This window comes from Neopsephotus bourkii, unplaced genomic scaffold (assembly GCF_033783945.1).
Source record: "Neopsephotus bourkii isolate Nb327-2 ecotype Australia unplaced genomic scaffold, CSIRO-AGI_Nbou_v1 NB_1542, whole genome shotgun sequence".
Taxonomy (NCBI): Eukaryota; Metazoa; Chordata; class Aves; order Psittaciformes; family Psittacidae; genus Neopsephotus; species Neopsephotus bourkii.
This window is the reverse complement of record NW_026902018.1, coordinates 4,712,769-4,728,636: the sequence shown is the minus strand read 5'-3', so window position 1 is coordinate 4,728,636 and position 15,868 is coordinate 4,712,769. Positions and strand designations below refer to the sequence as shown.

General features: G+C 37.4%; 1 protein-coding gene across 5 annotated transcripts in view; it reads right to left on the bottom strand.

Moving 5' to 3' along the window:
- Positions 1–44: 44 nt before the first annotated feature.
- The window catches only part of SPECC1L (sperm antigen with calponin homology and coiled-coil domains 1 like), a 68,736-nt gene continuing 52,912 nt past the window's right edge, over positions 45–15,868 (bottom strand). For all 5 annotated transcript variants that reach the window (XM_061370679.1, XM_061370681.1, XM_061370680.1 and 2 more), the window contains 3 exons: positions 10,597–10,713; positions 9,699–9,758; positions 45–7,566 (listed from right to left, as the gene is read on the bottom strand). In XM_061370679.1, coding sequence (XP_061226663.1) covers positions 7,477–7,566; positions 9,699–9,758; positions 10,597–10,713 — 267 coding nt within the window. In that variant the 3' untranslated portion in view covers positions 45–7,476. The remainder of the gene's footprint in view (positions 7,567–9,698; positions 9,759–10,596; positions 10,714–15,868) is intronic.

The following is a 15,868-nucleotide window of genomic DNA, read 5'->3' as shown; positions in this document are numbered from 1 at the left end:
ATTCCTTTTTGTAGCAGCTCCACTCAAGAAAACATGAACACACATTTTGCTATTCGCAATCTTTATTTCATGAATAATTAAGAAGAGAACATGGCAACATTGGCAAATTGAAGGCATACATACTAAATACTTATACAGAATACATTATGGAGAAAGTAAATGCCCAGATCTTTAGTGGTCCTTGCAAACTAAAAGCATATTAGGTCCTCCAAAAGGTTTAGCTTAAAATATGCTTGCTGACCTTTTAAGTTCCAATGATGAACAGCTTGTGCCTTTCAAACCAGAAGCAGGGTGAAATACAGTTTGAACATACTTCCAAATTTTCCTCAGACCTGTATTTCTCAGCTCTAACTAGAAGCAAACAAAATGTTGGGTTTTATCTTCTTACTTTTTATATATACACACTAATACACCACCCTAAGTATTCAAGACGCAAGCACTTCTTGAAACATGTTTAATTTTATTAAGAACCTGTAGATGCACCTACATGTATAACATGTAGACATGTATGTAGATATATCTATTATCTATGCAAAACCTCTCTATAGATGTAAAATGTCCATATATGCCAATGTGTGTGTGTTAAAACATTTGAAAGGGCTCTGGAAAAAAGCGCTTGCTGTCTAGAACAAGAATTACTAAACCCATACATGTACTGCTAGGTAAGTCTACAGTTGTGTTTCAAGGAACTATAAAGCCAACACAGATCAGGAAAGCTGGATGGATGAGAAGAGTTTTTAAGATTCACTGTATTCTACATCACCCTTAAAAGCCACTGAAAAGGAGCTTTAAATTAGCTATTTGAGAGATATTATTGCTGGCTGCAGTGTCATCTCAAAGAAGGTTAGTCCTTAGTCCTTATCCAACATAATGATGTGAAATTAGAGTGAGATATCAATAAAATCCTGTTCTTTCATGAAGTCCAAATGAATCACACTGTTCTGCTAATTCTGCCTCACACCTGAACTGAAAGGACCCTCACCCAGGGGTTGGGGGGTACCTATTAATGCCCTTCTGTCTTTGATCTGGAGAGTTGTCCAACATTAAATGGGATCACTGATTTATTTCATATATATAGAACAACTCTTGATCATTACTGACCTAAAGTGAACTTACAGTCTGGAGGCTAATTAGTCTATGCTTTGTTTAGTAGTGTTATACTTTCTTGCCATTAGATAAAATGCAGGAAAAACATTTCTGTTCAAAATAACCCTTCAGTTATGTTTAAAAGTGCTACTTAAAAATAGTAAAATTGACCTTACAATACACAGAAAAGTTTCTAACAAACTGAAATGTTGTAAGTTACAAAGATTAATTACTTCAGTATGTTACATGTACTTGTGCCCTCTCTACTGAGCTGATTCCCAAGTAATCATCCTAATGGAACATATGCAATTATTGGAAACCAGTAAAAGCCTCCAGAGAACTTTCAACAACAGGACAAAAAAAGAGCAGCCTCTTTCTCCCAGCTGTTGAAACACAGTCCAGAAACAAAAATGACTATTCCATTGTTGCAAATGCAGTCTACTGTCAAACCAGGTCAGTTCATGAACTGTGGAACCAGGACTGCCAATGGCTCCTCTGCAGCAGGAAATGTCCACTGGGCTTCCTAAATACCATATAAATACGCTAGTTACATGCAATTAAAATAATACACATATCACTAGAATAAAAATGCATGTAATACATAGCTATACTGGGGCAAAGTAGGTTTTAAGCCTTAACTCCTCCAAACACCTTGTTCATATTCTGGAAATCTATGCAAAATACAAAAGCCTTAGAAAAGTGCAACAAAACTAGCTTCATGACATTTTTCTTTCCACTTCCATAAATACAATCTCATAAAAATATTATTAAACAGAAGCATACTTCCCAGTGGAGAACAAATGTGCCACATTTTGGCTTTGAGTAAGGGATTTGGGCTAAACTGAAACCCCCTGAAAATAGGGGATTAAAATGAAACCAGCTTAACTGCATCAGGCTGCCATAACACTCTGCCAAAAGTTTACCCTACAGTTTTGCATCCCCAAGTCCTGCTGGAACTGACTGGAACTTTATGGGCAACTCTGTGGCAGACAGTGGCATAAGGGTAAAGAGTATTCCAAGTAAAAGCTAAGCTAATGTCAGTTGGAAGAAATCATCTTGTAGTCATAGGTTTTACTGAAGTTTCAGTGTAGAGGAAATAACTATTATTTCAGAATGAATGAATTGAAGGAGATGAGGACAGAGGCCTCGTCAAACTGAGTTCAAGGGTGCTGCATCCCAACAACTGGCAAGCACAAATACATAAGGAAAAAGGACACTTGTATCAACACGTTAACAGAAATGAGAACTGTACAAACCTTGATCTTTTAAGTTACTTTACATTAATTACCAAAAGCATAGTTGCTACATATTCCAGATGCTTAACATCTTGGCTTTGACAATTAAGAGTACTACAACACTGACATCAAAATCAGGGAATACAACAGAAAAAACATACATGAATGAAGGACTGGGAATGCTCAGCAGGCCAGACAGGAATTTAAAACCCATCCAGCCACTCTCCTTTGAAGGCAGAAACACTGTGAAAGCCACCTTTCTAAACAAGGACAATTAAACATACATTAGAGATGTCTGTAAACTCTTAACTCATCTAAGGAGTTCATAACCTCGGGGCAAGAACACCTGATGGACATCCTGGGATGATGTAGGCTGTATGGGAGATAAATAAGTCATGGGAGAGTTGAGCAGCTCTAACATGTTTCACCAACCAACACAACAGGAACACACTTTACACTTGGGAAGGCACAATGGCATATCCAGAACTTGTGGATGACAGCTACACTTCAATACCAGTTCTCTCCACATCATTTTTCAAAGTGATTAATATTACTGAGCATTCAGACACTAATGCTAGCTTAACGGAAGGAATTCCAGAAACAGAGCTTGGCAGAACATAAAAATAAACCTGGAGTTAAGTATTTACCAAGTCAAGGGAAGGACCACAACCAAAGTATATAGGCAAATCAGCCTGTACATGGACACTAGTATTTTAAAATCCTCTCTCTTAGGCCACCTCAGCAAGAGCAGTACTCACAGTAGGCAATAATATAGTGTAAAGGTGTACAACTGGATTCCTTCCCAGAAGAATTCAGCTCCTTATCAGCTCTTGCTTGATGCAGCCTGCAGTTAAGCTATGATTGTATTAGTTGCAAGAGGCAAATAAAGAAGTCAAGTCCTCACATGAACACAGTTTTAAAGGCTTAACTTTAGCCTGTGCATAGCTTCACACCAGCTGCCCAGAGGGGGCAACTTTGGAAGATACAGTCATGTACCACCTGAAACCAGACAGCATTTCTAAACCAGTCACAAGCAGAACACAGAAAGTAAGAAAAACACCTAGAAGTTCCCAAATAATTTTGTTTAAAACAAAGCTATAATGAAATTTGTACATTGGACCAAAACTGTATAGCAACAGAGAGAACCGAGTACAAGTAATTTTTTGATGATGGAAAAGATGCAACAGAATCCAAATATCTCAAGTGTTGAATCAGGGAACTGAAAAAAGAATAGGTAAAAACTTAACATTGATATTATTAACAGAAATGAGATGCCAATGAGAACTTTGTGTCATAGCTACAAAATTCTTAAGGCAGGCCCTCAGCACTTCAAACTACTGTACTGCAAGCAATGGCCAAAGTGATTTCTCCTTAGGCATGTAAACGCAGAATGTGACCGCTGCCAGTGATATTAATATGAGTTTAAACCAACACATTAAAGCTGAGTTCATTTAGCTCTGGCATGATGATGAGCTTTACAGAAAAACACAAACAGTGGAAGCATTTTACAAAATTGGAGATAAAAAAGTATCAGAAATGCTACATGTAAATTCAGGAATATATTTTATGCAAAAGAAAAAAAAAACTTTTAAATCAGAATATGCTGTAACTGAATACAATATTCTGGATAACAATCCAGAAACACAATTTCCAAAGGGAAAATTTCACTCACCATTTTTCAGAGGCATGAGAATGAGAGGTCTTTATGAGGGCCAGAGAGTCACACCAGAGATACTAAACTAGTATTTAACTACTATTTAAGTAGACAACCAAATCAAACTGGATCAAACCAAACCAACTGAAAACCAAATCAAATGTAATCCACTCTGAAGTCATACCAGTTCTGTTACTGTTAGATATTCCATATCAAAACTTCTCCAACAGAATTTTCCTGAATAACCAAAGTTAAGTTTTTCCTCCCACCCATTCTTCATTGGTAAAGAAATCCCACAAATGTTCCTTCAGTTTGTTCCAATAATCTTGCATGAGGATGACAACTAGCCAAACCAAATCCACATTTGGCTGTGAACTGACCTCTGTGGTCTATGGAAGTGTTGCAGTAAACAGGATCAAAAGATGATATAGCTGTATGTGCAGCAATATGCTCCATTTTGTTGCCCACCCCACCCCTACAGCTGGCAATGAGTAACCCTGATATGCTACAGCACAGGCATTTGCAAGGCACGTATTAAAATGCAATAGCATAAATTGATGATAAAATATTTGTCCTCTTTTTAGCACATTCAGAAATATTTTCTGGATTAGAAAGAAAGGAAAGGAAATCAGCATAAACTTACACTTCAGATGTACAAAAACCCCCATGCTGTTTCAGGATTAACTATGAATAGGAACCAAACAGAACAGTACCATCGTGTCCAGAAGGACTACAGCTATTCTTCCTCTTGAAAAATTGAAAGCAGTTTGGGCCTTCAGAAAAAGAATGTTGTAGAGTGCAGCAGAATGCTTGTTTTGGATCTCCCATTGCTTCATTACTTCCACTTGGACAGCAGCTGTGCAGCACCTTCTATGTAAAGGCTCAGATACATCATTACAGAAAACACTCTTCATGAAGCCCAGTATTCCTTTACAGAGGCTTATCAGACAAATCACACCAAGAAGAAGTTTACAGAGCTTTGAAGTTGAAAACAAGGTAATGTTTTTAATTCTTTTTCCTCTCTCCCTGTGAAGGCTAGCAATTCATCTTTTTAACAGAAAGTATCTGGGAAATGTGATTTCCCCTTTTACAAATGGTGATACTATTAGTGCTGTTTCAGTTAAGGACTAATAGAGCACACCAGGTAAATGAAGTTGACCACTGGACAGGAAAAAATCAGCTTAAAGCTCCAATTACCTTAAGAAAACAGGTCATGAGTGAATTTAGACTAAGAAATGCTCTCCTTTTTCATTAGAAAAATATTTTCTTTAAATCAAAAGCAACGAATAAGACAATCATAGATCAGGAAGTTTGTCCAGAGGATGAATAGAAAGATTTTTCAACACAAATAGGCAAAACCTAGAATTTAATAGTAGGAGATGGACTGTGAGACAGCAATAATATGCATTTCCAATAAGACTATTCTTATTGAAACTTACTGGAAGAAATTAAGTAACAATTTTTGAAGACATATGGGAGAGGAATTTGTATTTCAGACTTTTATTAAAATCTGTTAATGAAGATTTTTCTTTTGAAGCCTCTCTTGCAACAATTTGCTTTATATTACATTTGCTCTTCAAATGCACTAATGAATCATCTCTGGGTATCCAGCTACTTTTAGGGTACTAAAGAACTGTGAGTGCGTATGAGACCCTGCTGCTCTGAAAACTTCTCCCAAGTCCTTCAGCATGGATTAAGTAGTTATGTTGCAACTTTCCATAATTTTCACAGGCACATATCAGTGTAAGCACATATTTTTACACAATGCTAGCTGCTAGAGACATGCTGAACTGTTACTCTTCACATGGGCTGTTCTTCAGATGATAGATTTGATTGGATTTGGCAATATTATTGAGTTAAATCTGTGCTTTTATACCATGATGAAGTTTCGCAGATGCCAAGCACAGTTGCATTCACTGCGCTAACATCCTTAACAGTCATAAGAGCACCACAGGAATGGCAGATTCATTTTCTTTGTAACAGGGTTACTGCGTTGAAAGAGCATGTGCTTATAAATAGCGGTTGTTACAGAACTTGCTTCTAAAGTAGGCTTCTGCTCAATATTAATGAGAGATGTTCAACTGTGGATTAATTGCTGATAAGCATTCAGAAAAATAAGAGGCAGAAGCAATGATAGAGTGAAGTCTTCCCTTGATTTGACAAACAAGATTACAACAAACAGCTTATTACAAATGGATATATGAAATCATTCTGAGCTATTAACATTCCACACAAGGCCCTGAAGTGCCAGGATTTATCAATTCAATGATCACTAAGGCACTTACTTGAACTCTTTTGCCCAAGAACTGTTACATGAATTCAGGTACATTTTAGGAAAATAGAAGTTGAGCAGACGAAAGTTTCTCAGTTCCTTCCTTGTGACAGTGAGTCATTTCCACGCAATATTCAAGACTACTGGGTGTATACACATTACATCAGTTCCTCCATAGTTCCTGTCAGAGAATGTCTCACTTTCTGTCAGACAGATGAGGATGTGCAAGATCAACGAAAACCACACAGAAAACATGGCAAAGATGGATTTTGAGACAAACTACTTCATTGTTACATCTTATTGAAAATATCTTCTCTTCAGAGAAATGCTATCCAAAATTCTATCACAGAAATCCATGACGTATGTTCATATTGCTGTAAAGCCTGGGGTAGCTGTTGTGTGCTACACAAAGAAGAAACAGTGGAAAGAACAAGCCATGCAAGGGTTAATTATTGTTTCATTTCTGTTACAATGGAAGCACAGGGAGTTTGGAAAGATTCCTTGAAATACAGCATACCCGGAAAACCAGGAGCTGTGTGTGCTAGTCCTTATAATCCATTAGAGTTGGAAGCCACATAGCTGTGACAGAGGTAGGCTTATAATGAAGCTTTAGAATGAAGAGTTCTGTGCCAAATTTTTCGAGGTATTGAGAGCACTTTTCCACTCAATTTGTCATTAGGAATAAAAGCTTGTTTTCCTAGAGTATTGTGCACATTTAAAAGGAGGGAAAATAGCTGTAAAGGCAATAATTAAATTACCATCAAGAACTCTACTGTACTGGGGTGCCATATGCTGTGGATAGAATATTCTAAGATGCTACAGAAAGTTCAGTAATATGATGCCATGTTATCCTTTTCCTTCTCAAAGCTTTATCTTTGCTATATGCTATAGGATCCATTCATCTCACTCTCCTAGGAAAGAAAGCTCCAGGAAGTCTGGCTGGAAAGGCAGCACATAAGTAGTCCAGGCTCTTTAGGCTACATAATTAATGTGAATAGCTTAACAACTCAGGTTATTCCAAGCACTGTGGCAACAAGTTCTTGCTTTTAAACACCTATTTCCAGGCTTAGCAGCTGAAGCATTCTGAGGCAATCCAGCATAGCGCCACTGAAGTTTGAGGGACTCAAATGTTGCCAGTTTTCAGTGAAACAGGGATTAGCATTCAGTAAGGTTTCCATCTGGTAACTCATGTTGGTTCTATCGCATGGATCTGTTGAATTATTAGGGTTTCAGGTTTCAAAGTATTTGTAAATTGCTGTAACATACAGCATGACATTCTGCCAGTCCGGACGCTCAGTTCGCACCATTTCATTGATGTCCTGTCACAGAAAACAGATTGGTCAAAACCAGGAATGACAACCTTGTGAGTTATGTGGTAGTGTTTTTAGAAATTCCTGCGAATGGTAAACCTGTCAAGTCTCCACAATTTAAAGCACTGATGAAGAAAGTTCTGTTTTCTTCCACAGATCTTTGTATTGCTAAGAAAAGGTAAATAGCTATGAACAGTGTATTTGTAAACAGGTATTTTGTTGACTTAAGATTGAAATGTCTAATACTGTGCATGCAGGAGTTGTCCCCCACTTTGTACAACAATACAGTAGTCAAGATTTTAGTGTTCACATAGGCCCTACACCAGCCTCCAAGTCAATGCAACCTATCTAGAAACTGTGGGCATAGAATCAAGGCTCAGAACTGAAGTTCCTCTCAGGGTAAGAGTCTTCAATAAAGAACTGAATCCCTTTTTAGAGCAGACTACTGAACTTTTGATTTGAGTAAAGATGCAAAGGAGAAGAAAGTTTCAAACCAATTTGGGTATATCCAAGAGACTAAGCCATGGGTTTGTGTCTAACTGATTGGCCAGTTCACACATGTTTCATGGTAACAGCCCACCAGACTGTCAGTGAATGAGCAGCATAAACAAAGCCTGATCTATCCTTTTCAGCATATGTACAAGGGAAAACAGAGTGATGTAGTTTCTAACAATTTTTGTTTACTGTAAGGTTCTGGTTTGTCACCTTTGGGTCCAGGAACCTCCACAGCTCAGAAAGACAAAGTAGTTATTTTATTTTCCACAAGGAAGTAACTAAACACTTTCTTACTCAGGAAGCAAATAACTTCCCCTTACATTACCACTAATGTTTAGATACAGGATTCTTCACACCCTTTTTCACCCTTCACCCATCGACAAACAAAAATAAAAATATCCACAAATGTACATGGTACACACTGCATATGTAGGTATGAAAAAGAAACTAAATCCTTATGATGGATATAATTTGCACTTAGAAGATGTAATTCTATTCACTTTGCCTTTTTAGAGCATCTGTAATTATGTACATGACAAAATGAAAGGACAGACAGTAAACATTTAGACTGAAGATGAATTATGCAAGAACTGCGGCAGTTATTTTCCACAATCTAGTTCTTACATCAGCACTTGGTAAGAAACTTCCATGTTTCAAATCACTGACAATGCCTAAGTACAAAAGCCCAACAGTTGCACTGCCATTGTCAGCAAATACAATCTTGGGGGACAAAAGCGCTGATAAGGATCAAGGCAAGTGTTACCTTGAAAGATGTGTGACTTTGCTGTATTATTAGTTGCCAACTATGGCAGCTCTGTTAGAATTCAGGTTACAGACGTATCAGTTCAGTATCATTTCTGATACTGACAATTTTAGCTGGGAGGCTCCTAATTCCATACCTTCAGATAGCTTCCTCTTCTAGTACTGTTGAAGTCTAGTACTGTCTAGTACTACACTGTTGAAAACTAATTCTTCTAAGCTTCAATTTGTATAAGAAAGCTTATTATAAACAGTAATTTTTACAAAAGCTTACAATTATTTACACTGATGACAAATTAAAAGTCTAAACTTGAGAAGTAAATTCTGACTTTCATATTATACTGACTAAAAGAACAAATTACATAGCTTCATTTCTACCCCCAGAATCCCCCAAAAGCCAAATAATTTGAAAGTACGTCAGAGACAGGAGAGAATTAATGAATTCTTGAAGACTGTATCATGTAAGTATTTACCAAATACATTGCCTTTAGTATTATTTCTTATGATACTGAGAGATGAGTTTTGATGAATCTTCCTTTTATACCTCAAGAGTTTATATGCTATAGGCCATCAGCTTTTTTTGCTATCAGCTGCTTTTGCTGCAGCTGTTGCTGGACTACAGGTCTGTATCTCAGCCACTATTTAATGCAAAACCCATGTAAAGCTTAAGTTATTGATGACAGTGGCTTTATTAAACAAAGCCACTGGGATAGGGAGTATCTTTTATGTGTTTCACTCAAGCATGACATAGGGGCAATAGCCACTAGCTGAGCTCATCTGCTGCTATTTTTAAGTATAAAGCAATAAAAAGTTTCAAAAGTACATAACAGAATAATTTGATTTCTATAAATGGGTCATCATTCATTCAGTATGCATTTAAAACTTACCAGAGTAGATTTGATGCCAACACTTTCAGCTGCCTGAAAAGCCAAAGTGAAATTTCTTCTCTGTTAGAACAGAACATAAAACCATGTTAGAAGCCAAGGAAGTATTCCTTAAAGCATAATAAAGTGGTGTTACAAATGTTCATAGTAATGCTGCTACTTTTGCTTCAAATGGAGTTTGTTATTTGAACATGGAAAATTTGTATTAATTCCTTATTCAGAAGACAGTGCTGAAAAATTACTGCCAGTGAAGAATGAGCTAAAAATCCTAAAGAAGAGATTATTTATTCTTTAAAAAGCATAAATATTTTCATGTGTTAGTAAAGTATTCTTGTATTTTTTTTAGGATGCATTATCATTAATAATATATCTCCAGGTAACACACCTTTAGGTACTAACTATAACACACCAGAACACAGACAACTGCAGTCTTGACATCTTCTAGTTTACCTTTATTTGATACTATCACTTGAGAAGAGGATTACATTCACTTATGAGTATGAGAAAGTAGGATGAAACAACATCCTTGTGATATTGAAAGCGATGAACAAAACATGGCAAAAATCAAATTTGATGGATTTAAAATCTTTAAGCTTAGGCACTACTTGCTTCAAAAACCTGACCTGAAAACACTTTCCAAGTGCTTGGGTTAAATAAAATGCCTCAGACTTAAATTTATGAACTTTTTATGCTTGTTTGTTATATCTGTTCCAAAGTTTTGTGTAATCCAATGTTTCCATAATATCAGAAGCTTATAACAAGAGTAGCATTGAGGTAGTTTGCAGTGGTTCAATTACGAACTCTAGTAACACTGTTTTTTTTGAAAACTCAAATTTGGTCATCTTCTTTATTAATTCTCATTAATGATACAGTCCCAGGAATTGGATTTTTAATATCTTACCTTGTCCTGGCTATTTAGTTCTTGATAGGGAATATGGGCTGGGAGGTAAGTATGGAGGACTGCACAGAAAGCCAAACCATCGTTCCAGCTACTGCTGAAGTTTGTTATGTCGATATTCTTGAAGGGGAAAAAAATATGAACAACATTAAAATCATAACCTAGCAAGGTTAGTTCTACCAATCCACCAATAGCTGCGGGGTTTGTTTGTTTGCTTGGTTTTTTAAAATACCTTTGAAGAAATCAGCAGAGAAAGCGAACAATCTAATAGTGACGTTCTGTGGTAAGAAACCAAAATGCACTACTACAGAGATCAACAGAAAAAATGTAGTGATAAGAAAGTCAATTACTGCAATCTTGCACTCTTGATTATTCATTTCCAGTAGAAAACTCAGTGGCACTGGCAAAACACACCTCCCGAGACTGTGTTCATGACTGTAAAAAGTCATCCCAGTCCAGAAGAGCTCTGAAGAAGATGCCTCTGTGAGCTGCTAAGTTACTGTATGCTTGGCTGTTGGCAGTCAAACAGGAGTAAAGAGGCTAACTGGATGGCAGTCTGGTTAAATTTTAACAGAACCAGTAATAACAACTCACAGTTTACCTTTCAGACTTTTATGGAGAAATATAACTATTCTTTTAGGATCTAACTCAGCTGGGCTTAAGTAGACACTAACCAGCTGCCCTACTTAGTTTTTTATGTAGCAGGAACTACAACCTCCAGCCACAGAATTGCAGAAACACAATGACACAAGTCAACCATTCATCTGAGAACCATTTAATCATCATCACCTGTCTTTGACAAAACACTAGAACTCCTCACTCCTAATGCAGAAAGCTCCACCCAGAGTTGGTGTTGCTGTGCCATGCTGGCTGAGAACCAAAGCAGTTGTATTTCTTGTCAAAGCAATGATTTGGATTACAAATGGAAAACAACAGAGGGAAAAAACAAAACTCAAGAATGTCTCCATTTCCTGCTCAGCTTCAGCACTTTCTATACAAAGTCCACCAAACACAGGTTCAAGCGTACGTGCTGAGGCTCACAATGCCCAGGGCAGTGGTCTGAGCCTTGCTGGCCGTGCCGCTGCCTGCCTGCAGACGGAAATGTCATTGTTGGAGACCCCCAGTCTGTGGGAACGTGTTCTTCACACAGCTTCCTCCAGCCACAGGGATGGGAAAATGTAACAGCAAAAGGAAAAAAAAAAGCAGCACTCCCTCCTTTCTCCTCAAGAGAGACAGGAAATTGGGTTTAAATTAATGCTTGGTTACAAGTTTTTCAGTGTGACTTAAACAGGCAAACAAATGCAACACGGTACAAGGCTTTAAGGAAAAAAAGGGCAAAAATACAGTATTTTTAAAGCCAGTAAATTCCTACTTGTGCCTGTTTACAAAGTAACTTTTCAGACAATTCTCTCTCCCTAGCCTGTAGATCACATCTGGACCACTAGGATGGATAAAGGTAGGGAGAGGGCTTTTTCTTGTCACAGTCATCTGTGGCACGCCAGTTAGAAGGAAATCAAATGGGAATGGCCGTGTTTCCTTTGCTACACAACCTACTGAGGGAGAAAAAACTTCGACCCTGTGTTTCACCCTTGGCTGATAGAGTTTCCCTCCTTCCTCAGGATGGGCAAGTGATGTGGAAAAGGGAAGAAAAAGATGTCCGTTGGCACTGTCACAGCTAAATTAAACACAGATCTGCTCAGATGTAAATGCATGCATTGAGCCAACTATAAAGAAATACTAAAATTATACCAGTTAAAGCTATAGAGAGCATTAGCAAATATTTAAGTCTCAAGACTACAAGGATAGATATGACATTCCTTATTACAGTAAGGAGGAATGATGAAGCATTGCTGAATCTGGTTAACAGTTTTCAACCCACCAGTTTCCAATCTAGTGAACTGATGCTGGACATTGCTTCAGCAAGTACCTGTTGAATTGGTATTATTGCAGCATATATTCTATTTACCATAGACCATGAGTCCATTAAAGCCAGTCAGTAGTCAATACAAATAAAATGAAGTTTGATAGTACCTTGTCTCACAAAGCTTACAATGGGTTTTCTTCTCTCACAGGTTATTTACTGGAAACTTTAGTAACAGCTTGAGCCTAAACATCAGCATCACTGAAGCACAGACAAGATCTCGGTATAGAAACTGGGATGGAAGGGCACACAGCTGCAATGTGAGAACAATAGCTTCTATTGGAAATGAGCACAGAGAAAGGAGAAGCAACCAATGCAATGCTGTTGAAGCAATGAGCTGGAATAGTGGTCTCTACAACAGTTAGGATGAACATCAACAGGTAAGAATGCAATCATCAAAATTAGAAAACAGGATGCTGCAATGATGTGTGTGAGATCATCAGAACTACACCTGAGGCTTGACGCTGTGGATGAAGAAGGAAGACCTGTGCTCAGAATATATGAAGAAAAACATTGCAAGGAATCAAAACAGTCTGGATGCACTAAAAAATAGACCTACAGAACTACTCGGGCTGAAGACAACTCTTCACTTGATGTGAAAACCAGGACTGCTTACCTCTAAAATCTAGAGACCTTTTTTTGTATTTCTGTAAGTATATTCCCTCATCCCCATACATGAGCAAGAAAAACAGGATAAAGTTGTGATAAAAATGACAGATTAAACTAAACCGAGAGAAAGCCATCTTCCCTCAAATGTTATGGTTGTATAAACTAAAAAAATAAAACACCAAGAAAAACCCCAAACCCACTTTAAATATTAGTAGTATCCATACAATGTTGAATGTTGACTATAAACACTGGGGAAAAGGGCCACTTTATAAAGTTAACCTACAAATTTGGTTGTTTCTCAAAAAGAATTCAGAATACCCTGATTTTCTAAATCTTCTTGGAGGGTCCAGCTTTTATTATTAAGACAACAAGCAGAAAACAAACCCATCATCCAAGAAGCTTAATGTATCCAGAGAAGCCGAATTAAATACAACGGAAGGAAACAATTAAAAAGGGACTGGGTTCTGTTTCCAATTGCTCTGAGCATTATGAATTATTATTACCTCTCAGACTAAAAAAAGTGTAATATTGGTCAGACACTAAAAAACAAATCTAGAAACTGGACAGATTGTAATTTAAACTGAAAATTTAATTTTTAAAGGAGGGCTTTGAGCACAAAACTGGCACATTTAAATACAGCACAATTTCATTTCCCAAATGCTTTTAACTGCTTGTGGTTTTCTGAAAAAGCCTGGGCAGTATAATGAAATCAATCTTGCATTAAGCTCTCATTTCTCAAAGAACTGACGGTAAACAGAACATCAGCCTAAAATCTCTGACATAATTTCTTCTTTACTGCTTTTATTAAGTAATTGGCTCTATTAAGAGAATTCTGCTGGAATCTAATCTGGAATTTTTCTTCAAACCATTTCAGACCGCAAAGTATTAAAGCAACGGAAGGACATACTTTCAGATAAATTGTCAAACGTGGAATAAGCCTTTCTAGAGATAGGTGAACTGTAAGGAGAGTTATCAATCCTTGTCAATGTTTAATACTTCAGAGGGCAGTGAAGTCACTTCCTGTACATGGGAGAGATTGTTTTCAAAAAGGCAATTCTAACAAAAGGAGTTGAGCAAGTGGCTGCTGTCACAAGATCTGTGGAAGACACTTTCCAGCCAGGAACAGAAAACAGAGTCAAACATTTGTAAGACTTTAGTTCTAGAGGCAAGAGCATAAGAAGACAACATTTTACATAACCAAGCAGACCAAATGCTATAGTCCATTCTACAGCCATGATAAAGAGGAGAGAAAAAGATGGTAGGCAACACCCTGGTGGATCCACAACTAACAAACATTTCAAGCATGACTCAAGCTCCTATTAAATTGCAAAGTGCAGAGTAGGAGCAGTCACCACGAAATGAGTAGCCCCTTAAGCTACATATTAAGAAAGAGTAAGAAGATTCTTTCTGAAACAAGGCTGAAATGTAATGGGAACAGCCACCGAAAAAAATAATAATCCACCAGGGTAGGCTGAAATACAATAGTGGTTAAACAGTAAATGAACTGGATTTGAACATGAATCAGAAGTGCATCCTTGCAGTAAAGAAGGCAAACTGTGTCCTGAGGGCATCACTAAAAGTACAGCCAGCAGACGGAGGGCTGGGATTCTGACATCTTACTGTACCCTGGTCGGTCTACACCTCAAATACCGTATAAAGCTTTGGTCCCCCCAGTTTAAAATAGTCAGTGAAGAATAAAATATGGGTCCAGCAGAGTTATCAAGATGATTAGATGGTTGGAGAACTCAACAAATGAAGAAAGGGTGATGGAATTTGGTTTATTCAGCCTAAAGAAGATGTAGGAGAGTTGTAATCAGAGTATTCCAATGCCTAAAAGGCAGTTATAGAGGAGGTGGAGGTAATCTCTTCACGAGGACACATGGTGACACAACAAGATGCAACAGGAATAATTTTTTTCCTGGAAAATTCTGGAATTTCTGTTCACATATAATAAAAAAGACTTCACTGTGAAACAATAAAGCACTGTAATAGTTTGCCCAGTGAGTGGAAGACTCTCCCTCAGTAGAAACATTCTAGACTGCTTAACAGGGCTCTGTGTAACATCAACCCAAGGTCTCTTGCAACCTATGACTTTTCTAGAATTCATAATTTTAAAGTGGTTTTAACCAGTGTAGTGCTAATTTTGAAATTGTTTCCTCTTGCTTTTTGTAATAATCCTGAATTACCTGAGGGTCTTCTACAGTCAGTGAAAATACCCTTTAAAAAAAAAAAAAAAGGCAAGAAACAACTATTAACTGTTCTAACCCAGTGAGTCAACCCTTGCTCTGACCCGAAAACTCCACAGCTAAAACCCTGCAAACATCAAAAACCCCAACTACAGAAAATGTGGTTTCTAACTTAAAGTTCCAAGCGAAGAACAAAGCTATGTGAACTATCACTTGAGCAGACACATCCACAGCTGTCTTCAATTTCCCTGAACTATGTATATTACAATCAGAGCAGAGGCACATACTGCGTAGCAGCTATTTGTCCATCCCTTGCTCTGCACAAGGAGGAGAGGTTCCCACATCTTAACTCAGTTTGGCTCAGAAATGAGTTAGGACATGGAGAAAATAAAAACGTGTCTATGTCTCTGTTGTATTGGTTAACAAAATAAGCAGACTGAGAAAGCAAAAGCATTGATATGATTTGGTACTATAATATATTAAAACCATTAAAACAAGATTTGAGGTTTAATTGTACAGACCTTGGCAGGCTTCTTCATATGGCAGAAAATTACTACTA